The following is a 21710-nucleotide window of genomic DNA, read 5'->3' on the forward strand; positions in this document are numbered from 1 at the left end:
AAGACATCAGCAAGCAGCCCCATCACCACCCACCTCGCCTCCAGACTTCAGTGACCCGAGGTCTAAACTTACCGTGGGGGGAGGAAGTGAAGAATGCCCGGTACCAGTTCATTCAGCCCGTTCGTGGGGGCTAGGGCGATGAAGATCAGACCCCGTCGCCACCAGCCCCGAGCCCACACCCCCCACACCGAGAGCTTCATAGCGGCGGCCGGCGCAGTGCCCCGCCAGGTCTCTGGAGGAGGGCAGCAGGCCCTGGGGAACTGGGGGTGCCCCGGGCCTGGGCTGGCCAGTTCTGGCAGCAGCACCGTGGAGTGGGCTGCCTGGCAGCCGAGAGTCACCCGTCACGCCTTGCTCTCTCAGGCCCAGGGGCGGATCTTTGGGAAACTGAAAGAAGAAAACTTCTTTAACCCCAAAGAAGAGGTGAAGCTGGAAGCCCACATCAGAGTGCCCTCTTCTACGGCTGGCCGGGTGATTGGCAAGGGCGGCAAAACCGTGAGTGCGCCCCGAGCTGGCTTCGTCTCCTGGCTGACTCCCTGTGCCGGCCTCCCCTGATTTCCCTCAGACCTCTGTTGGCTCTTCAAGGACATCACTCAGGGGCTGAGGGCCCCCAGTCCAGGGTGCTGAGCCAGGCCACCAAAAACACCAGGGTTCTGCACCCGGAAATCCGGCATCTCAGCTACATGCTGGAAAATGAAGACCCCGACTCCCCATAGACCGGGAGGCTGCCTCCTGCCCCCCGCAAGCCCACACATAGCAGCAGGAAAGTCCTAGGGAACAGAATCCCGTCCTGAGGATCCCCACTTGGCCGACTGTCCATCTTCTCTAAAGTCCCGCTCAGAGGCAGGCAGGGGCCATCCTACACTCGCCTCTGACTTTTCAAACTCTCCCTCCTGCAGATTCTGTCTTCTGGCTATTTCCCAAACCTGCCCATATGTTACAGGGGAGCTAGTTTAGCCATCGGGTGGTAGGTGAGAAGGAAATACTTAAAAAAAAAAATAATAATCAAGGTCTTCAACCTGAAGGGGGCAGCAACACAAAGGAATTTGAAAAGTGCCAGAGAATTAACTGTGAAGCTTGTAGGAATGAGCAGATAGTCCGTCAGACGCAGGTGTGTTCTAGAACACGACTTCCCCCCGTGGCGGGGATATGACCCCTGAGAAGTTCTCTGGAGTCGTGTGCGCGCGCGCGTGCGTGCACGTACCTGCTGTTTTCTCTACACAGAAACTCTTACTAAGCACTCAAAGCCAAGTTCTGCATATAATGAGTCACCTTCATACAAAAGAATAAAGTCAATGGCTTGCAGATTATTCTCCATATCCAGGAATGTGATCAGCACCCGAGGGCACACACACCGCTCTAGACAAGCCAAAAGGCAGTAGGCAGGAGCGCTAATGGCCCACGGGGGAGTCTCATCCTGAGCCCTTGGATCCCCTGTTTGGTCATTTGGGAACCAGTCACTGAATTCTGTGCACCACCACCCCCCCCCCCACCCCGAGCTGTCAGCTGTCCGCTGAGCACTTGGCGCCCCCACCCGTGTGTTTAGCACCCCGGAGGCCAGGGCCTAGGCTGAGCCCCTGCGTAGTGTAGGCTTGTTGAGGCTGGGGAGAGTAGGAAGTGGGCCGCAGGTGAGGGGGGAGCAGCACTGGCTGGAGGCTTCCCAGAGGGGGGCTGGTATGGAACTGGAACGGCAGGGAGAAAAGGTAAGGATCCGAAGGTAGAAGGAGGGGAGGGAAGACTTGGAGGCAGGGATGAACATGAAGGGCGGGGCCCAGAGCAATGCCTGATTAGGAAGGAAAGTTTGCTTTGGTGAGTCTGAGAGACTGAGAGGTGGTGTTGGCTCACGGCTGGCACCCAGGAGGGATCTGCCTTCCTGAATGACGGGAGAGCATGGGTCACTGCGAGCATGGGCAGGAACCGCATTGAAGGGAATTCCAGAGTAAGAATTCAGCCCCAGAAGGAGCTCCAGGGAGTTGGGGACCGGACCCTCCTTGAGCCACCCCGTGAGTCTCCAGGGCTCAAACATGGCCCCGTGCGACCAGAGGCTGGGAAGCCCCCGGACGCGTCCTAGGCTAAAGGAAAGAAGAAGAGCCTCCAGCCACCTTGCCCTCCAGCACTCCCCTCTCCCACTTCCTCCTGAACCCACTTTCTCCCTGCCCAGGTGAATGAACTGCAGAACTTAACCAGTGCAGAAGTCATCGTGCCTCGTGACCAAACACCAGATGAAAATGAGGAAGTGATCGTCAGAATTATCGGGCATTTCTTTGCTAGCCAGGTATCTGTGCTGTGAGGGTCTGGTCTCTCTGGCCAGCCAGTTTTCATTTCTCTAAGCTACTGGTGGCCTGTCCGGTGGCCACGGGCCCTACACACGCCCCACCCCCGAACCCCCACACACAGATGGAACCTCCCCCTGGCTCTTCAGGGACTGCCTGCAGGGCAGGGGAAATTGCTCCACACCATCTCCTCACAGCTCTCCCCAGGCGTGCTAGAGGAGCTCAAGGAAGAACCTAGCACTTTGAAGTCAAGCCAAGCACATCTCCAGCCCCCTGCAATGCTAGAGCATAAGGTCCCCCCTTTCTTTGCCACCTACGCACGCCTCGGTCACAGCCTTTCCCTGCTGGGAACCACATACCAGGCAAGGACCCGCCCTCGGGGTCCCCCCGGTCAGGCTCTGAGAATCTCACTGTGAAGGGTTGAACCTGCTCATTGCGGGAGAAACTGCTCATTGCAGGAGACCTCCGTTTCTCTGCCGTCCTTCTCCACCTCACCATGACTTCCCCGTCAGGGCCCAGGACCTCCTATCTTTAATTTGGAAGGACCAGTGACTCCGCATCATGCGGCCTGATTCTTTTCGATGCTCTTCGTGTGTTGGGTTTGGGGACAGAGCAGTCCCGGTCCTTGCCCCAAACCAGGAGGGCCGGCTAAGCGTACAGGGAAGCTTTGTCTGAGCGGTCGGCCTGCTCTGCCGGAGCGGTGCCTCGCCCCTCCCTGCAGGCAGAGCTCCTGCGTCCCAGCTCTGCCAGTGCCCTGCCTGCCTACAGGGGTGCAGTCCCTGCCAGCTGTACTGTACCACCAGTGGGGGGAGCGGGCTTGGGCTCACGTGTGTTCTCTAGTCGCACAGGCTAGAGGGTCTGGGCCAGTCCCTCACTTCCTCCCCATCGCATTTCCTGTTCGTCTTTCCTGGCATCGCACTCATGTTCTTCCCAGGGGCTCCAGAAAGGCGGGTGGGGCAGCCCTGAAAGCCACAGTGTGTGGAGTGGGAGGGGGAGTGCTGTCTGACCTCCACGAGGCCCCCTCTGCACGGGTTCCCTGCCTCTGCTTCCTGGCCTCTCTTAACAAGTACCTGGAAGCTTCTGGGGTCCCACCTCCTTATCCTGCTGCACCCAGCGGCCTTAGGGAAGGGCTGGGGGAACCCTGAACTTTAGGCAGGAAAGTACACACACCCCCCCCCGCCCCCAGCCCCCAGAGTGAGGGCCTCAGCAGGTAGATGACACTTTTCTGAGCATCCCACTTCCTTTCCCCAAGTCCCAGCCCCAGCCTCCCACCCCCACTGCTTGTCCTCAGAACCGGGTTCCTTTTTCTCCCCTGTCCCCTCCTCTCCCTTGCTGCAGACTGCACAGCGCAAGATCAGGGAAATTGTACAACAGGTGAAGCAGCAGGAGCAGAAATACCCTCAGGGAGTCGCCTCACAGCGCGGCAAGTGAGGCTCCCACAGGCACCAGCAAAACAACGGATGAATGTAGCCCTTCCAACACCTGACAGAATGAGACCAAACACAGCCAGCCAGCTCGGGAGCAAACCAAAGACCATCCTGAGGAATGAGAAGTCTGCGGAGGCGCCGGGGACTCTGCAGAGGCCCTGAGAATCCCAGGGGCCAGGAGGGAGGTGGGGAGGAGGTCAGCCCGGGGGCCCTGCCCGGCCTCCTGCCTCCCCCAGGGCCTCTGCAGGCTTCCCAGCCATCCACTGCACCATCCACTCGGATCTCTCCTTAACTCCCACCACGCTATCCCTTTTAGTTGAACTAACATAGGTGAACATGTTCAAAGCAAAGCAAAATTCACACCCATTTCTTTTTGTGGAAATTGTCTCTGTACATGTGTGTACATATTAGAAGGGAAAAGATGTTAAGATATGTGGCCTGTGGGTTACACAGGGTGCCTGCAGCGTTAATATATTTTAGAAATAATATATCAAATAACTCAACTAACTCCAAGTTTTAATCAATTATTAATTTTTTTTTTCTTTTTAAAGAGAAAGCAGGCTTTTCTTGACTTTAAAGAATAAAGTCGTTCTTTGGGAGGTCTAATGGTTTAGTAAAGGAGCTTCGAGACCACCCACACAAAATTCACCCGAGGGAAATCTCGAAAGGACACTCACAGCAGTTCTGGATCACCTGTGTATGTCAACAGAAGGGATACCGTCTCTCTGAAGAGGAAACTCTGTCTCTCTTCATCCCTGTCTAGCTCACACACCCATTTCTCTTTGCTTCACAGGTTTTAAACTGGTTTTTTGCATACTGCTATATAATTCTCTGTCTCTCTCTGTTTATCTCTCCCCTACCTTCTCTCCCTCCCCTCCTTCTCCATCCCCATTCTTTTTAATTCCCTCATCCCTCTGTCTCAATTCCCAGTATCTACGCACCCCCCAGGCAAAGCAGTGCTCTGAGTATCACATCACACAAAAGGAACAAAAGCGAAACACACAAACCAGCCTCAACTTACACTTGGTTACTCAAAAGAACAAGAGTCAATGGTACTTGTCCTAGCATTTTGGAAGAAGAAAACAGGAACCCATCAAACCAACCAACCAAACAAAGAAAAATTCCACAAAGAAAGAATGTATTTTGTCTTTTCACATTTTGGTGTATAAGCCATCCATATTCAGCGAAATGATTTCTTTCTTTTTAAAAAAAAAAAAAAATGTGGAGGAAAATAGCAATTTACACGAGGTCGTTGGCCCAGGGCGTTAAATTTACAGATTTTTTTAAACGAGAAAAACACACAAAAAAAGCTACCTCAGGTGTTTTTTACCTCAGCACCTTGCTCTTGTGTTTCCCTTAGAGATTTTGTAAAACTGATAGTTGGAGCATTTTTTTATTTTTTTAATAAAAATGAGTTGGAAAAAGAATATCAACTGCCAGCCTGGAGAAGGTGACAGTCCAAGTGTGCAACAGCTATTCTGAATTGTCTTCCGCTAGCCAAGAACCTGTATGGCCTTCTTTTGGACAAACCTTGAAAATGTTTATTTAAAAAAAAAAAAAGATGACAAAGAAAAACAGAGAGAGCAAATATTGGAGATGTCCTGAATCTCAATAGGGTACGCGCCATTAGGGCTTTTTGCGCTAAAGGATGAACATGTACTGGTTTATGTGAACAAGCCATTTACCACCAGACTGCAATGCCAGTTTCCTCTACTGCAAACAGTGTTCTGTGACAAAAACAAAAACAAACAAAAAAAAATGAAATATATCCAGCTAACAAGATCCTGGTGTCTTGGTCTCTTATTTTACTAAGCATCGCCCATCCCAAAGTGTCAAGAGAGTTCCAGCTCTGGGGGACTGAGGGAGAATGGGCAGCAGAGAGTTAGGCCTGGGCAGCCGCCCTGAGGAGGCAAGGCTTCTGCAGGCGGCTTTCTGGGAGAAGCTAAGCTAGGCCAAGGGTACTCCAAGTGTGGGCCCCACCGGGCAGCACCTGTATCACCTGGGAACGTGTTGCAAATGCAGATTCTTGGGGCCCACCTTGAATCAGAAGCCCTGAGGGGCCCCACAGTCGGCTTGGGCAAGCCCTCTGGGTGATTCTTGAGTGTGGCGGAGTTTGACAGCCATGGAACTGGAGGGATGGACTGCCTGCACGTCAAGGTAGGTAAGACTAGCCCCTCTCCTTAGGGAACCGTAAGCCTGGCCAGGAACGAGTTGATGTTTATGTGGGGGACTGGGAGAGGATAATACGCCTGACAGTTCCAGGGAAGAGGTGCTCATCCCTCCCCAGAAGCCCCATTGTAAGTGTTCCAGGAGGTCCGAGAAGGGCAGGGTCAGCCTTGGACAGAAGGCCGGGGCGGGCGGGGGCGGGGTGTTGAACTTGACCCTCCCGCAGGTGTGTGCTAAAGGTCAGACCGGAATGGGTCTGTTCTGTGTAGGCTAGAGACACATGCTCCAAGTCCAAGCAATCTTAGGAATAGAGAGGGGATACTGGACTGCCAGTGGTGGCCAGTCAGGCTTTGGGGGGTGACCGTTCATAGCACAGCAAGGACAGATGGGGGGGAACTGATGGGGTTGCAGAGTAGCCACATTCCCCTAACAAACTCTGAGGGCTCCTCGATCACTTAAAATTTGTTCCTCACCCATGTCCCATCCCCATTCGTGATTTTCTCCGAAGTCCAACTTCTGAGATGCTCTTTGTACTTTGAAGTCTCTGCGTGTAGATGCGAGCTGTTCCTTTCCCTGCTGCGGTTGGCAGGACTCCGGGCAGGGACAGACTCCCCGCTCCTGTGGCCGTTACAAGTCCTGGGACCTCTGGCTCTGCCCTCCCTCCTCTTCCCTTTAGGCCTCAAACCCGCTGCCCTCTCAGGGAGAAGCAAACCCCAGGCTGACCATCCGAGAGAAGCCGCAGGGTTCCCGGCAGCCACGCTTATTTCTGAAAGCTGTGCCCCGGGCTGAGGTGTCCCTGTCAGGTGGACAGAAACAGCACACCTTTAAAGGCGGGGCTTTAAATGTAGGCCCGAGGGCTTGGGACCGGGTCTGTCAGGACAAGAGCGATCACCTCACCGTGAGAGCGACAAGACACAGGACCCTCCAAAAATGCGCTCTTAGCTCTGCTGCTCCCGTTTGATTCCTTGGCCTTCGTTCCTGCTGGCACAATCTGAGGTTTCATTCCAGGTCCTAAACTGCCCATTTCCAAAGTCATTGTCTCCGAACATGTGAGAGCAAGGGAAGGACGTGCTAAGATGATGCCGGGCCTGCCCTGGTACGGAGCACCTAGAAGTTGTCGTAGGGTTGCAGAAATGAAGGGGAGGCCACACGGAGAGGCAGAAGACAGGAAGGAGACGGCTGGTTCCTAAGCAAGGATGTTCTCCCCACAGCCCACTTTCTGAGAACCCAGATGCTGGATGAAATCCTGCCCCGTCTTACTGTCAACCAGAACAGCTTCACATGCATGCGCTGGACTCGAAGTGCTCGCCGCATCTGCGTGAGCTCACACTACTCCAACTTTGTATCCATTTCTCCTATGAATCCCCGACTTCCTGTCTTGAGAGGACATCCTGACATCCCAGAAAATCCTAATTACAGGATTTTATGCAAAATAAAGGACAGTTGTTAAATGGGGGCTTAGGTCAACAACAACAAAGCTTTTGTTCATGAGCCTGCACTCATAAAGCCCCTCCCTGTTCCTTTGGACAGAGCCCCTTGAAAACCCGTGACCCATAGTGCTTTTGAAGACAGTGACCTCTCCCTAGACTTGGTGAGTAGCCCCAAACATTTCTGCCCTCTAACTAGGTTTCTAGATGTTACTGTTCCATCCAACATGGAGCTCTAGAAAAGGATGACAGGTTGATTGCAAATTAGCAAAGAGGGTTCCAGCATAGAGGGAGAACTTGAAAACATGAAAAAAAGGGGAACCAAAAAAAGTTGGGTGGAGAGTCAACAAGGAATCGAAGGGATTAGCCCAGGCCAGAAAGAAGGTGATCTTGACAGGGCAAGGGGTGAGGGGAGGGAGGAAACACCGATTTCTAAAGGAGTGACTGGGCACCCATTAGGATGTGAACGGCTAGCGAGCAGACAGGAGTGGGGTGAGGACATGAAGAGTATGAAAAGCATTTGGCCTTGTCTTATTCCTACGTCCCTGGGGAAGGATGCGGGCAACAGAGGCGGCCCGGCTAACGATTACGAAGGAAGCCCACCCTGTGTAATTTAGAGACTAGCCTAAATTGTACATGCATCCAGACCTCTTAGAGCCTACTGGAGGTTTCTTTGGCCTGCTACCACAGATGTCTAATAACACTGCTAGCAAATTCCCTTGGTGTTTACAGGAAATTATTGCTGCTGCCTTTTATTTATTTCCTCTCTACGTTCCCCTTAAGGTGCCGATAAATTGAAATTTAAGACTTTCCCCATATGCATCACCCCAGGGCAGGCCTGAAGGCAGGGACTAGGACTCTGGTACCATATACTGGGGTCTCACTTCCTCATCAGGAACATAAGAGAAAGCCCAGGCCCAGAAATGTTCTCCCTGATCATCTGTACTCGAGCAGTATAACCTTGGAGACCGGTCTCTTAGAGACCTGTCTCCTTATCTGTAAAATAAAGGTTTAATTACAACAAAGTCCCTCCAAGTCAAAAACGGCTTCTCCTTAGCAGCCTTCAGTGTTCCTTCTTATGGTTTCTCATTAAATATCAAAAAGATATTTAATGAGCATCAAAAATAGACAAAACAACTAAGCACCCAAAAAGCAAGGGAAACTGACAATAAGCGATACCGAACTGGAATGGGAAAACATCAATGCCTGGCAAAGAACCACTTTTTTGAAAGAAAGAAACATGCATACTTGCCATCTCCGGGATTACCCACCACTTGGCCCCTTCCCACTGGATGGAATGCTGGTGTGGAGGGGAGGGCAGTGATGGAGCTGCAACGGCCATCTTAAAAAGCAACATGGAAGCCAAGTGTTAAGGAAAGCTCCTGACACTGTGGAGGACAGGGCAACATCAGACTGCTCAGGCTCAAACTGGTACCTGAGAGAGAAAACTACCTTTGTAAAGAAACTTATTTTATGCCCTTTGGTATGGCAACAAACCAGTATCTTAATGCAACCAAAAATAGAGATTCAGACCTAGATAGATTTTGTCATATTTTTTTGGATAGAACTAAAGGTCTAATAGGATACGGACCAAAACAGAATAACAAGCAAAAAAATCAAGCTAGTTTCAGATATCTCTGCTCCACTACGGAGTGCCAGAAGGCATTTTAAGAAGAAAAAGGGCCATGACTTGAGAATTTCAATACCCAGTCCAGTTATCTTTCAGGTGTGAAAACTTCAGGAAGATTCTATTTGCAGGGATTCAGATAAGAGAATTCCTATGTCTTTGAAAATAAGTATGTGAAAATGTTTCCAACTAAAAACTAAAGCCAAATAAAACTCATGTTTAAAAAAGACAAAGTAAGCATTGAAACCAATTAAACTAGAAATGTTTAAATTGTTCTAAATCTGTAACTAAATTTAAAACTGAATTTAAATATCAAGATTACCCTTGAAGAGGAAGCAAAACATGGTAACGATAAAAATCCCAAAACACATGTTAACAAAGACCAAAAATGTGTGAAATGTATATGGGAAAAGGAGGGGGGGACCACAAGTGTCATAATTGGGACAAAACTGATCACTGTGCCAGAGTGCTAGCTGAAAAACAAAAATCCACGGTCTCCTCTTCCCAGGCCCCCAACCCCACTGTGTGCTGGTCTCCCTTCCTTTGCAGAACCATGTGGACACGTGACTGAGCATGAGCTTGGGGCCACTCCTACCCAGGCCCATTGAAAACTGCCTATGCTACCTCCCCCAAGGACTCTGTGCTGGCCAGACCTTAAGGATTGCAATGAGGGGGTTGACACCCTCTTCTGTAAACAGACAGTAAATATTTTAGGCTTTGCAGGTAAGACTGTGAGCTGACACACAATGATGCTACCTCCGAGGAGGGAAATTTGGCAAATTACATATGCTACATATTTGACCCAGCAATTCCATTTCTAGGAATCTACGCCAAAGATATGTTAGCAAAAACGAAGTGACATGCAAAAGGCACATGCATTGAAGCATTATTTGTAACAGAAGATCGACAGCCTAAACATCCATCGTGAGGGGACTGGTAATGAAGCACAGCACCTGAAACAGTGGATTATTACAAGGCTATAAAAAGAACTGAAGGAATGAGGGGTAACTTATCTAGAATAAATTGAGGTTTTCATTTATTTGTGAGAGAGAGAGCACAAGCAGGGGGAGAGGAGAGAAAGGGACCAGCAGACTCCCCGCTGAGCGGGGAGCTCAACATGGGGCTCAATCCCAGGACCCCGAGATCATGACCTGAGCTGAAATCAAACGCTCAATCGACTGAGCCACCCAGGCACCCCTAGAATAAACTGAGTCTTTTATTTTTTTTAAAGATTTTATTTATTTGACAGAGACCCACAGCAAGAGAGGGAACACAAGCGGGGGAGTGGGAGAGGGAGAAGCAGGCTTCCCGCGGAGCAGAGAGCCCGATGTGGGGCTTGATCCCAAGACCCTGAGATCATGACCTGAGCCGAAGGCAGACGCTTAACGACTGAGCCACCCAGGTGCCCTAAACTGAGTCTTTTAAACAATGAGGCACAACTGTTAACATCATATCTTTACTAATGTAAAAAAGGAAAGAAATATGAATACTTATATCTAGCTATATTTTCAAAAAAAGGAAGATTAAAAGCTAATAAAGAATTGAAATTTAAGACTTCAGGGAAAGAACAGGGTGAGGCAAGGAAACAATGTATCTTGTTGCATCGTTTTGCTCTTGGACTAATGTTTATGTTTTACATAATTAAAAAACAAAGCAGGGGCACCTGGGTGGCCCAGTTGGTTAAGCGTCTGCCTTCGCCTCAGGTCATGATCCCAGGATGGGATCAAGCCCCCGCATAGGGCTCCCTGCTCAGCGGGAAGCCTGCTTCTCCCTCTCCCTCTGCCTGCCGTGTGCTCTCTCTCAAAAATAAATAAAATCTTTAAAAGATAAAAAAACAAAGCAAAAAGCAAATCCCCAAACACCAAGAACAAATGAATCCAACTGTGTATCAAGTTGATGGCATAATTACTCGGAAAAAAAATTAAATGATTTTAAGAGAGTATTTTCACTGTGAATCTCCAGTGGGATATGGTCTAAAAATAAAAAGAGGGCGCCTGGGTGGCTCAGTCATTAAGCATCTGCCTTTGGCTCAGGTCATGATCCCAGGGTCCTGGGATCGAGTCCCGCATCGGGCTCCCTGCTCGGTAGGAAGCCTGCTTCTCGCTCTCCCACTCCCCCTGCTTGTGTTCCTGCTCTCGCTATCTCTCTCTCTGTCAAATAAATAAAATCTTTAAAAAATAAAAAAATAAAAATAAATAAATAAATAAAAAGAATTGCAAAGAAATCTTAAACTGTATTCAGTAACCTTGTTGTTATGCTGGTATTGATATTTTGAAATTATTATAAGTATACTGTGGGGTAAAACTAATTATGTTGATGTTGTTAGCAACCAAGGTTTTCAAGATTACAATATAAAATCAAAATCCTTAGACTAGGGGCGCCTGGGTGGCTTAGTCATTAAGCGTCTGCCTTTGGCTCAGGTCATGATCCCAGGGTGCTGGGATCGAGCCCCACATCGGGCTCCCTGCTCCTCGGGGAGCCTGCTTCTCCCTCTGCCTCTGCCGTTCCCCCTACTTGTGCTTGCTCTTTGTCAAATAAATAAATAAAATCTAAGAAAGGAAGGAAGGAAGGAAAGGAAGAAAGAAAATCCTTAGACTTACATTGGAATTGGAAATCAGTAGAACATTTTTTCCCTTTGAAGAAAAAGTATTTTCTAGTCTGTCTATTGTAAAGGCCTAGAAGCACCACTAACCCAGTGGTAATCAGCATTAACAGTGCCCACATTCTGGTCTCTACAATTTCTCACTAAAAGAAATCCTTCAATAAATGGCCAGTTTCAGGTCTGGAGCAGGAGATGTGTAAGATGAGCCTTTATCATACCTGTTAAGCAAGAAAGCTATCACAGACTTGTGGGATTCTGTCAAAAGAACACTGAGGCCAGAAATAGGTCAATTTGAACATCAAACAGATTATTAATGAGTCAAAACATCATATATTCTTTCCTGTATGAAGTGCATTTCACGGTAACCAAATATTAAGTTTCTTTTATAGAAGAATTCAAGAATTCAGTGAACACAGAAGCAATGACAGAATTAGAAAAGCACCATTTTGTACCTCTTAATGAAATAATGGGTCATCAAATTTAAAACCAAGAAGATGGACAGGAAGCTTTACAGCCTGAACCACTGATCACTCTTAGTGCCACTAAGTAGGACAACCAGATGCAATACAATAGGGACACCAAGGAAGTGTCCTTACCTACTTCAACCTGGATCCAGTCCAGCCGCTAGATTAAACTTAACCAGTTTATATGAAATACAAGGGCTGGCGGAAATAGTTAAGCCCTAGCAAGGAGCTATAAGCCAGATCTGGAATGTAGGACGTTCCACAGGAAAATGCAGTTTCTCAAATAAATAATAGTATAAGGAGGGAGACTGCTGTTGGCGTACGAGTCTCCAGAGCTCTGTAATCATCAAAGGCAATGCACGTGTCAAATAAGATTTCGGATTTGGAACCTGTATTAGACTTCAGAGACCACTGTACCTACCTAGCACAAACTCGATAGATTAAAACGGATACGTAGTCTCACAGCTCTAGAGCCAGAAGTGCAAAAGCCAGGTGTCAGCAGGGCCTTGTTCCCCGGAGGCTCTTCCAGCTTTTGTGGCTCCAGGCTTCCATGGCTTGTGGGTAGCCGTCACCTCAAACTCTGTTTCCATAGTCTTACCTCCTCTTTTTTGTTTTGTTTTGTTTTAAAGCAGGGGGAGTGGGAGAGGGAGAAGCAGGCCTCCTGCTGAGCAGGGAGCCCAACGCGGGGCTCGATCCCAGGACCCCGGGACCATGACGTGAGCTGAAGGCAAGATGCTTAATGACTCGGGCACCCCCAAAAACGAGTTTATAAAGTAGCCCATCCAGACCACCATTATTAACACTTGGTATCTTTTTCCAGACTTTGTTTTAGAGATGTATAAACAGATTTTTTTTTCCACACAAAAATGAGTATAAAATATGAACATTGCCTAGGCCCATTTTTAACACCTACTCCTCTTATCTCAAAACTCAGTCTCTCTTATAAGGCCTGTGATTGCATTTGAGCGCACCCAGATAATCCAAGATAAATTCCTTTTCTCAAGTTAATTGAGACTTGATTTTAAGAGAATTGAGAATTCAACTGAGAATTGATTTTAAGTTAATCTTTTGTCACAGAAGGTAATATTCACAGGTTCCAAGGATTAGGATGTGGACCTATCATTTTGGGGGCCACCATTCATTCAGCCCACTATATATCCTGATTAGAAGAATAAAACATTCGTTAAATGACCAGGAAAATTTTAATATGAACTGAATATTAGATGATATTAGCAATCCTTATTCTATTAAAGGTGAAAATGATAGAGGGTTTTTTTAAGTATATTAGGGAGACATTCTTAAATATTTAGGTAGAATGATGTGTTTGCTTTAAAATACTCCAGACTCTCCCCTCCCCTATGAAAAAGTGCATCCAGATTAGCCACATTATAGTAACTCCTGAAAGAGGGTGATGACTGTGTAGGTCTTAGGATTCTCATAAGTTTTTTGTAAAGTAGTTGAAAAAAAAGATAAAATTGTCCACTAAAATGAGACAGTAAATGTCTCAGAATGATCTTATCCAGGGGCGCCTGGGTGGCTCAGTTGGTTAAGCGACTGCCTTCAGCTCAGGTCATGATCCTGGAATCCTGGTATCGAGTCCCACATCGGGCTCCCTGCTCGGCGGGGAGTCTGCTTCTCCCTCTGATCCTCTCCCCTCTCGTGCTCTCTGTCTCTCACCCTCTCTCTCTCAAATAATAAATAAATAAATAAAATCTTTAAAAAAAAAATTTTAGAAAAAAAAGAATGATCTTATCCAGAAGACCAACAAAAATATTTTAAAACTTGTATCAGTGGAGGGACGCCTGGGTGGCTCGGTCAGTTAAGCGTCTGTCTTCAGCTCAGGTCATGATCTCAGGGTCCTGGGATGGAGCCCCAAGTTGGGCTCCCTGCTTGGCGGGGAAGTCTGCTTCTACCTCTCCTCCTGCCTGCCCCTCCCCGTGCTTGTGCTCTTGTGTGCTCTTTCTCTCGCTCTCAAAAAAAAAAAAAGAAATCAGTGGAGGGTTATCTGGGTGGCTGAGTCAGTTAAGCGTGTGCCTTCAGCTCAGGTCATGATCCTGGAGTCCTGGGGTCGAGCCCTGCGTCGGGCTCCCTGCTCCGTGGGCAGAGTCTGCTCCCCGCCCCCTCTGCCCCTCCCCCCACTCGTGGTATCTGTCTTTTGCGAGAGCTCTCTCGCTCAAATAAGATCTTTAAAAAAAAAAAAAACGTAGGGCCAACTGAGTGGCTCAGTTGATTAAGCGTCTGCCTTAAGCTCAGGTCATGATCCCAGCCAGAGTCCTGGGATCGAGGCCCGCATCGGGCTCCCCGCTCAGCGGGGAGCCTGCTTCTCCCTCCGCCTCTGCCGCCCCCGCTGCTTGTGTGCTGCTCGCTCTTTCGCGCTCTGACAAATAAAATCTTTAAGAAATAGAAATTAAAAATTAAAAAAAATAGTTAAATCAGTGGAGTTACAGATCATTATCCTGTGCCAGAAGAAATAAGTCAAAATACCAATAGGTGATTTTTTCCCCTGATTTGTTTTTAATATACCTAACTTTAACTCAGAAATTTTAAATGAGAATTTCTCCTAAGAGAATGACCCAAACATGGTACAAGATGGTATGTGCAACAATACTTAATATAATTATGTTACAGCCATATTCTAGAACACTATGCAACAACTACATGATGTCAATATTTATTGACACGAAGGTACGTTTGAGATAAAGGGGATTATATAGCCATATATATAGTATGATTCCGTATTTGTTAGAAACAAAAAACATGCATGTGTGAATGTGTACAATTCACACACTTACTTATACATATAAGAAGGGGCATATATACCAAAGGCCAGGATATATACCAAAATGTTAATGTTCAGCTACGGACTCTGAATGGTGAGTTTGCAGAATTCTCATTCTTTACCATTTATCAGCATTTCACTTTTCTACTATGAACACCTATTACAGATACAATTAAAAACAAGCATGACTACAGACTGGACGATCACCATATGCCCTTCAGGAGCCAGTATGTGTGCCAGGGGCGGGTGGGGGCAGGGCTTCTCCACTGTATATTTGAAGTACATTCTTCTAAGAACTTGATGTTACTTCTCCTGGCACTTTCCAAAGTGTGTTCCATAGAACAGTTCTACAGGTGACACACACAGAAAGGTTCCATGTCCAAGTTTTCAGAAACATGAGGTTCAGACATGAATCTGTTCTAACGTTTGCTGTGCGTCCCAGGAGGAAAAGCCACGGAACCCACACATTCCCAGGACCATTCTTTCACATCCTAGATAGAAGTAACAGGACCTGTACTTAACATATTTTAGAAATGCCAACACACAAACCTGAAAAACAAGGACTATTTACATATTTCCATTGAGGGTCTGAAAGCTTCTGGCCCATTTTCCTAGAATGATTCATCTCAAAATAGTCCCACATGTTATCATATTTTTGTGGTCTCCAGCTTTACAGTTTTAAATATAATTTGCATTCCTGCTGTCAGGTGATTTGGAGCCGAGCTTTTTAAACTGGATTTCTGTCCATTAGTGGGTTGAGAAACCAGCTTGGTGGTCATAACCTACATTTTTATTTAAAAAACGGAAATAAAACTATCAGAGTTTAGCAAGGGTAAGTAGTGTTTTTATAGAACTTTTGTGTCTACATAAAATCACATAATATGTATACATGTATGTGCTGGTCACAATAAAAAATACAAAAAAATTTGCAATCAAAAATCTGAGGGGTGCCGGGGTGGCTCAGATGGTTAAGCATCTGCCTTCGGCTCAGGTCATGATCCCAGGGTCCTGGGATTGAGCCCCACATCGGGCTCCTGGCTCAGCAGGGAGCCTGCTTCTCCCTCTCCCTCTGCCTCTCTCCCTGCTCATGCTCTCTCTCTCTCTCTGTGTGTCTCAAATGAATAAATAAAATCTAAAAAAAAAAATCTTGAAAGACATGAATTTATTGGTAAATAAGATGAAATCAACACCTACTGATTTCATAAAATCAATACCTACTTATCTATTGATAAAATCAACACCTGTTTCAATACACCCAAACTCCTCCTTGTATAGATTAAGTAAATTAAAAGAAAAAAGTGATCAGGGGCGCCTGGGTGGCTCAGTCAGTTGAGCATCTGCCTTCGGCTCGGGCCATGATCCCAGGGTCCTGGGATCGAGCACCACATCAGGCTCCCTGCTCAGTGGGGAGTCTGCTTCTCCCTCTGCTTCTCCCCCTGCTTGTGCTCGCTCCCTCTGTCAAATAAATAAATAAAATCTTTAAAAAAAGGTTATCAAAGCAATACAGCCAGCTAGATCTCTAACTTAAAACAGTACCAAAAGTTTGCTTGAATATTGGGTGCTTAGAGTTTTTCCTCAAAGAAACTAGAGATCAGGTTCCCAATTAGTTCACAAAACCCAATTTAAACTATGTAGCTTCACTATAGTACTAAGGTTACTACAGACTTAAGTTTCTCTAGCTTGTTGACTTATCTGTATCTGAGGTTCAATAGATCTCCAAGGACACATTCTCCCACACCCACACCTTGGTCCCAGCACCAAGCAACTCCTTATAGTGCGAACAGCCACCATTCAACCTGGCATTCCTCAAGTTGTGCTTAGGATTTCAGAGGAATAGTTCAGAAGTTCTAATAGTCTTTGGCAACTGAGGTAGAATCTGGGGCTCTCCAGAACATCTTCCCAATGCCCCAGGTCTGTGTCCCTCCCACCACATCCCAGCTCTGGTATAAGGTCAAACATGAGAAAGACACGTGCTTACCAACAGTTTTTGTGTATGTTTTTTTCTTTTTTCATCTTTATCAATCTTTAGGACAGAGTGCCTACTAAAAAAGAACAATGGTCCACTCTACCTTTTTTCTCAGATCCCCAAACTCCTGCAATTTAAAAATATGTATCTATCACTGGCTTTACTGTTGGTAATTGGCTACTGGTAAGATCAGCTGTTGATTTTATCACCTGACTGCTTTTCTCATAAGCTGTTTAGAAATAAAAATTCTAGGGGCGCCTGGGTGGCTCAGTTGGTTGAGCGACTGCCTTCGGCTCAGGTCATGATCCTGGAGTCCAGGGATCGAGTCCCGCATCGGGCTCCCTGCTCAGCGGGGGGTCTGCTTCTCCCTCTGACCCTCCTCCCTCTCATGCTCTCTCTCATTCTCTCTCTCTCAAATAAATAAATAAAATCTTTAAAAAAAAAAAAAGAAATAAAAATTCTATTAGTGACAAGTTTCTCTGCACCAAGAGAGACACGTCAGTGGCCTAGAGAAGCACGGCCTGTGGTAACTCCTATTAAATTCAGGAACTCGGGGTAAACTAGAAGGCCGTTCTCCAGCTTAACTCCCTGCTCTCGTCGATTTCGTTATGTCCTGGGAGACTGTTAAGGGCTGTCCTGAAGGGTACACAGTAGTGGGCAGCTCAGCGACCGCTGCTCGAAGAAGCCCCTCAGCTCCTTGTGTCACACAAACGACTGAAACCCCGTTGTCCCTCCCCGGGGACATTTGTGGAATACAAACCGCCATTCCTCACCGGATTTACCCCCCATGGAACAAATCTTAAGGTACTAAATTCTCAGGTGAAACCTCTAAGAGCCAAGTGGAACCCAGGCTTTTAGTATAATGCTGAGCCGGTAAATCTCCGGCTTTTTGGCTGTCCCAGCTGCTTGATCCCAGCCCTCAGGGACACAGCGCCGGTGGCCTCCAGAAGAGGCTGTGTGCGGCCTAAGCTTGAGGGAGACTCTGCACGAGCAGCTCACCCTTTTTTTTTTTTTTTTTAAAGATTTTATTTATTTTTATTTGAGATAGAGAGAATGAGAGAGAGGGAGTACATGAGAGGGGGGAGGGTCAGAGGGAGAAGCAGACTCCCTGCCGAGCAGGGAGCCTGATGCGGGACTCGATCCAGGGACTCCGGGATCATGACCTGAGCCGAAGGCAGTCACTTAACCAACTGAGCCACCCAGGCGCCCGCAGCTCACCCTTCTACTCCTCATCCAGCACACGTCCTCTGGTGTGCCTATCAAGTAGGCACCACAAGTTCCGCCGGGCCCCAGATGCCGTATACGGAGCCTCGGACACGGCCCAGGGAAACTGGCTGCAGTACCAGGCGTCTGTGACCGGCGGCCACGCCCTCCAGAGGGCGGACACGCTGGTTCACGGCGAACACAGGCGCGATTTTTCTGGTTTTACCCCCTTGCTTTTGTGCGCCAGGACAAGGGGGGGGCGGTTAGGTGGGGAAAGGGTTAGAAGTCATTTCAGCACATACTTTTCAGGTTCCGCCAGACAGCCTTTATTACACCGGGAAAGCAACACTAGGCACTAGATCTTGCAAAATATGCTCTGACCAACTCTATAAACTCTCTGAAATTAAAAATGCGTAACCACTGGAAAGTTTTTAATGAACAAAAAAGGTAAATACAAACTTTCATATGCAAAATAGATCATTGTACAACTGGCAGCCTCAGAGCCAAGTACTAAATTTTCTTCCCAATTTCAGTGGGGATGGAATGGGGGGGAGGGAGGGACGTAAATCCTAACGAGTACAAAACTTAATTTCGGTTTTATATATAGAAAAAAACAACGTTTGAGGAAAAATAGCTCTGACATTGAATAGTATCTTTTGACATCAACGGTCCGGGCCAGCCCTTACAATTTTGAGGTTTATACTCACCCAGTATGGGATGAAAATGAAGATTTAGGGCTTACAGTTACTTCAAATCCCGTCTCAAGAGTAGCCAAGTCACCTCGTTTCCAGACGGAGCGGTCTCTTTAGGATGCCCGCGGCGCTCTCGCGGAGGCGCCTGGCGAACCACGCCCCGCTCTGCCGCGCCCCCCGCGCGCCCCGCGCCCCCCGCGCGCCCCGCGCCCCCCGCGCGCCCCGCCCCGCGCCGGCGCCGCCGCGCCAGGCTGGCTCTGGAAGGGACCGGAGCCCTCCCCCGCGGCGCCTCCCGGCTCCAACGCAGCATCTGCGGCTGAGCTGGCCCTTTCTGCTCCAGCCCTGGGGCAGTCGGTTAACCCTTCCTTCCCCCCTCCCCGCACCGACTGCCCTCTGGATCTTGGGCTGGGAGTGGAGCTTGGGTAACATTCCCTTCACAAATAAATAGTTCAAACAGGTAATTCAGAGTTAACTGTAAGAGCAGCGGCAGACGGCCCCTGCCCGTTATGCTTGCAAATGAGGGAGCGAATGAACACACGGGAACACACACACAGAAGACACATCGTAGAATCAATCCTGCATTTCCCACATTCATAGGGAAAAAAAGATCTTTCAAAAAAAAGAGTTATTAGTGAGCGTTTGTCCTCGTGTGGGTCGAACAGTCCAGGCTCCGAGCAGGCACAGGCTTACACAGGGGGTTGCAGGCAGAACGTCCACACACCACGTCAGGACCAGGGTGCAGGCGAGGCCGGCGCGCACGTCCTACAGCTCAGGACCCGTGAGCCAACAGAGGTGATGCAGGGACTTCTGAACCCACGACGCATGAGGTATATGGAAACAGCCGTCCTCCGTGACAGAACCACCAGCAGCTCGAGGGACTGGGCGGGGCGCTCTCACAGCAGCTGCTGATGAAGGATTTCCCACACCATCTTCTTCCGGAAGAGAGGCATCTGGTGCTGCAGTCCACAAACAACACATCATATGCCACACAGTAACCCTCGGGGCGCAATCGCGTCAGTAAACCATGTCCCTTACAGAAGCCTTGACTCTTTGATGTCATGCTTCAGACTTACAAAGCCATAGATAAGGGGGTTATAATGTTCTTATTATAATGTCTGTATCAGAAGCAGTTTTACACGTTAAGGAAAATCAAAGCGGGCTGCAGAATTATACAACAGAATCCCACAACTACGTCATAGCACAAAGACGTGAACCAAAATGGAAACCCCGAGGGGTAGCATAATATGAAACTTTTCTACTTACATGTACTTACAGAACATTCTAAAATGAACATATTTTGCTTTTTCGAGAAAAACATGAACTCTATTTAAATAAAGGAAAAAACATTCAAAAATCTCTCCCTGTTTTACCAAACGTTATACATTGTCAATTCTGTTCAAATGGCAACTTCTGCCCTTCAAATCTCACGTCAGTAGGTTCGGACAGCAAATAACTCCTTGTGACTTAGAAGCATCAAAGAAGGAAATGGCTTGACTCAATACATTATTCTGCTTTATGACAATCACTACATGGGCCAATTTTCAAAGCAGCAACACACAAGACAAACCCAAAATTACCTGTAACTCAACTAGTCCTCTTTTTGATGAAACCAGAAGTTCACACCCTTGAGGTACTCCTGGTATCTCATTACAAGATGGACATACCACTTTACTATAAACTAGTGATTTCCTACCTGGAGGGGCCTAAAAAGTCTTAATACATGGATGTGTAAGTTATTTTAAATAGTTCAAAACATAGAGTAAAAAAAAAAAAATCACACATTTATTCTTAGTAAAACTAACCAATAAAAAGTGCCTTTATTTTAGACTAGAATTGTATTAACTCAGCATGGGAGCCCTAGTTACTTCATATTGCTCACCAGCTTGGAATAGGGTTACCAGTCCTATTCAGTAAGTAGTTTGGTAGACAACATCTACCCAAATGAGGTCTGCTGAAGAAAAATATATTTTAAAGGGGGTTGTCCTGACTCAGTTATAAAAAGGTTGAGAATCCACTATTACAAACATAAACTCTCAAGAGTTCCCAACACACTCGAATTCCCGCTCAAATACAGAGCCCCGGAGAACCTCAAGTAACCAGCACAGAAAGGGAAGGCAGTATTTGTAGTTCTAGCTCAGACCCGCAGCTTACCTTCTCACAAGGCCTGATTTCCCCGGGCTGTCACACACACTCTTACTTGCCTCCTCCTTTGGCCAAAAATATCAGTAATACTCAGGAGCTAGTGAACACTGGAGTTCGGAGATATGCAACTGCCTCACTGGTCACCAAAGAGGAGGAGAAACCTAAGAGCAGATGCAGTGCCAAACCCCGATCCCAGCAGGAGCGGGGCCACGGCCGAGGGTGACAACAGCAAGAGCGGCGGCTCAGGGGCCATTCTTCAGACCTTACTGTGCACCAGGCACGGGGAACCCGCTCGGAGTTCATCTTCTTCGATAACAAGTAAGTGGGTGAAGAGGGGGCTCCACTCACCTGAGTAAATGTGATAGGTTTGTCCCTAGAGATATAATCTGCATATTTACAAGTAAACATTCCACAATCACTCCCATTCAACTGTTGAGGAATCTCCTAAAATTTAAAAAAAAAAGGGGGGGAGAAAGGGATAAAAATGTCATCAAATACAAACTCCTTTGACTTCTTATAAATATTACAGTGGATAAACAATATTATACAGGTACTACACAAACACAGTCTTTATGTGGCATAAGAACTCCCACCATGACTGGAGTTCGTGACCCGCACAGAAAATATTTTTCAGAAAGGAAAGGAAAAGCAAAGTGACAATTCCATCTCTTGGCTCTCATACTAAGAAACCAAACTGAAAGTTTATTACTAGGAACAGGAATTCTAGTCAGAATGGTTTCAGAAGCACTTTATACATTTTGAAAAGGGCTAAATATGGCTCAATCAAAACAACTAACCTATTTCAATACTGCAGGGTTTAACTTCTCTAGACAGGAAAAGAAGACCACAACTTTCGACTCCCACAGCTACAAGCAGGGAAAAGAAAAAATGCCTCTTGACAGGCTTTCATCAGGATCTTGCTTTGATGGCTCAATTCTGTCCTGA

At 47.4% G+C, this 21710-nt stretch overlaps 2 protein-coding genes across 13 annotated transcripts in view; one reads left to right on the top strand and one right to left on the bottom strand.

Annotated features, from left to right (window-relative positions):
- The window catches only part of IGF2BP2 (insulin like growth factor 2 mRNA binding protein 2), a 161185-nt gene extending 152134 nt beyond the window's left edge, over positions 1-9051 (top strand). For 3 of the 7 annotated variants that reach the window (XM_064584046.1, XM_064584036.1, XM_045903203.2), the window contains 3 exons: positions 361-492; positions 2159-2272; positions 4628-5479. In XM_064584046.1, the coding sequence (XP_064440116.1) occupies positions 361-492; positions 2159-2272; positions 4628-4762 (381 nt within the window). In that variant the 3' untranslated portion in view covers positions 4763-5479. Of the gene's footprint in view, positions 1-360; positions 493-2158; positions 2273-3608; positions 5480-7393 lie in introns of those variants that run through there. The other 4 variants (XM_064584038.1, XM_045903204.2, XM_045903206.2 and 1 more) reach the window with 2 other exon arrangements.
- Positions 9052-19174: 10123 nt separating this feature from the next.
- SENP2 (SUMO specific peptidase 2) overlaps positions 19175-21710 on the bottom strand; it is a 32331-nt gene continuing 29795 nt past the window's right edge. For 4 of the 6 annotated variants that reach the window (XM_064584050.1, XM_045903208.3, XM_064584051.1 and 1 more), the window contains 2 exons: positions 21114-21209; positions 19175-19579 (listed from right to left, as the gene is read on the bottom strand). In XM_064584050.1, the coding sequence (XP_064440120.1) occupies positions 19517-19579; positions 21114-21209 (159 nt within the window). In that variant the 3' untranslated portion in view covers positions 19175-19516. Of the gene's footprint in view, positions 19580-20774; positions 20927-21113; positions 21210-21562; positions 21707-21710 lie in introns of those variants that run through there. The other 2 variants (XR_010409217.1, XR_006795584.3) reach the window with 2 other exon arrangements.

The sequence above is a fragment of the Mirounga angustirostris genome, unplaced genomic scaffold (genome assembly GCF_029215605.1).
Source record: "Mirounga angustirostris isolate CCGP_5_RB_7025 unplaced genomic scaffold, mMirAng1.0.hap1 SCAF_1, whole genome shotgun sequence".
NCBI lineage: Eukaryota > Metazoa > Chordata > Mammalia > Carnivora > Phocidae > Mirounga > Mirounga angustirostris.